Source organism: Mizuhopecten yessoensis, unplaced genomic scaffold (genome assembly GCF_002113885.1).
Source record: "Mizuhopecten yessoensis strain PY_sf001 unplaced genomic scaffold, ASM211388v2 scaffold715667, whole genome shotgun sequence".
NCBI classification, from domain to species: domain Eukaryota; kingdom Metazoa; phylum Mollusca; class Bivalvia; order Pectinida; family Pectinidae; genus Mizuhopecten; species Mizuhopecten yessoensis.
The window spans coordinates 7,901-10,168 of NW_018479731.1; the positions used below are offsets into that span (position 1 = coordinate 7,901).

General features: G+C 48.2%; 1 protein-coding gene across 1 annotated transcript; it reads right to left on the reverse strand.

Annotated features, from left to right (window-relative positions):
* Positions 1-815: 815 nt before the first annotated feature.
* LOC110441183 lies at positions 816-1,664 on the reverse strand. Its single transcript, XM_021484281.1, has one exon. It carries the CDS (start codon positions 1,662-1,664, stop codon positions 816-818), a length of 849 nt encoding a protein of 282 aa, XP_021339956.1.
* Positions 1,665-2,268: the final 604 nt, after the last annotated feature.

Genomic DNA, 2,268 nt, shown 5'->3' on the forward strand with positions numbered 1-2,268 from the left:
TTGCCTGGGACACAGAGTAATTGTTACCAGGGGTGAAGGTTGCCAGGGACACAGGGTAAATGTTACAAGAGTTTTAAGTTGCCAGGGACACAGGGTAAATGTTACCAGGGATGAAGGTTGCCAGGGACACATTGTAAATGTTACCAGGGATAAAGGTTGCCAGAGACACAGGGTAAATGTTACCAGGGTTGAAGGTTGCCAGGGACACAGGGTAAATGTTACCAGGGATGAAGGTTTTCAGGCACACAGGGTAAATGTTACCAGGGATAAAGGTTGCCATGGACACAGGGAAAATGTTACCAGGAATGACAGTTGCCAGGGACACAGGGTAAATGTTATCAGGGATGAAGGTTTTTCTGGGACACAGAGTAAATGTTACTAGTGATGAAGGTTGCCAGAGACACAGGGTAAATGTTACCAGTGGTGTAGGTTGCCTGGGACACAGAGTAAACTTTACCAGGGATGAAGGTTGCCAGAGACACAGGGTAAATGTTACCAGGGAAGAAGGTTGCAAGGGACACAGAGTAAATGTTACCAGGGATGAAGGTTGCCAGAAACACAGGGTAAATGTTACCAGGGATGAAGGTTGCCATGGACACAGGGTAAATGTTACCAGGGATGAAGGTTGCCAGAGACACAGGGGAAATGTTACCAGGGGTGACGGTTGCCAGGGACACAGGGTAAATGTTACCAGGGATGAAGGTTGCCAGAGACACAGGGTAAATGTTACCAGGGATGAACGTTACCTGGGACACAGAGTAAATGTTACCAGTGATGAAGGTTGCCAGGAACACAGGGTAAATATTACCAGACTTTTAAGTTGCCAGGGACACAGGGTAAATGTAACCAGGGATGAAGGCTGCAAGAGACACAGGGTAAATGTTACCAGGGGTGAAGGATGCCAGGGACACAGGGTAAATGTTACCAGGGATGAAGGTTGCCAGGGACACAGGGTAAATGTTACCAGGGATGAAGGTTGCCTGGGATACAGAGTAAATGTTACCAGGGATGAAGGTTGCCTGAGACACAGAGTAAATGTTATCAGGGATGAAGGTTGCCAGGGAGACAGGGTAAATGTTACCACGGAAGAAGGTTGCAAGGGACACAGGGTAAATGTTCCCAGGGTTGAAGGTTGCCAGGGACACAGGGTAAATGTTACCAGGGGTGAAGGTTGCCAGAGACACAGGGTAAATGTTGCCAGGGATAACGGTTGTCAGGCACACAGGGTAAATGTTACCAGGGATAACGGTTGCCATGAACACAGGGTAAATGTTACCAGGGATTAAGGTTGCCAGGGACACAGGGTAAATGTTACCAGGAATGACGGTTGCCAGGGACACAGGGTAAACGTTACCAGGGTTGAAGGTTGCCAGGAACACATGGTGAATGTAACCAGGGATGAACGTTGCCTGGGACACAGGATAAATGTTACCAGGGGTGAAGGTTGCCTGGGACACAGAGTAAATGTTACCAAGGATGAAGGTTGCCAGAGAAACAGGGTAAATGTTACAAGGGGTGAAGGTTGCCTGGGACACAGAGTAAATGTTACCAGGGATAAAGGTTGCCAGAGACACAGGGTAAATGTTACAAGGGGTGAAGGTTGCCTCGGACACAGAGTAAATGTTACCAGGGATAAAAGTTGCCAGAAACACAGAGGGACACATTGTAAATGTTACCAGGGATGAAGGTTGCCAGGGACACAGGGCAAATGTTACCAGTGATGAAGGTTGCCTGGGACACAAAGTAAATGTTACCAGGGATGAACGTTGCCTGGGACACAGAGTAAATGTTACTAGGGATGAAGGTTGCCAGGGACACATTGTAAATGTTACCAGGGATGAAGGTTGCCAGGGACACAGGGTAAATGTTACCAGGAATGACGGTTGCCAGGGACACAGGGTAAACGTTACCAGGGTTGAAGGTTGCCAGGAACACATGGTGAATGTAACCAGGGATGAAGGTTGCCTGGGACACAGGATAAATGTTACCAGGGGTGAAGGTTGCCAGAGAAACAGGGTAAATGTTACCAGGGGTGAAGGTTGCCTGGGACACAGAGTAAATGTTACCAGGGATAAAAGTTGCCAGAAACACAGGGTAAATGTTACCAGTGGTGAAGGTTGCCTGGGACACAGAGTAAATGTTACCAGGGATGAACGTTGCCTGGGACACAGAGTAAATGTAACCAGGGATGAAGGTTGCCAGGGACACATGGTAAATGTTACCAGGGATGAAGGTTGCCAGAGACACAGGGTAAATGTAACCAGGGGG

Excerpts from the sequence above, each read along its gene's own strand:
- LOC110441183 (XM_021484281.1), bottom strand. The coding sequence starts at position 1,664 with ATGTGTCCCTCTGTGTTTCTGGCAACTTTTATCCCTGGTAACATTTAC.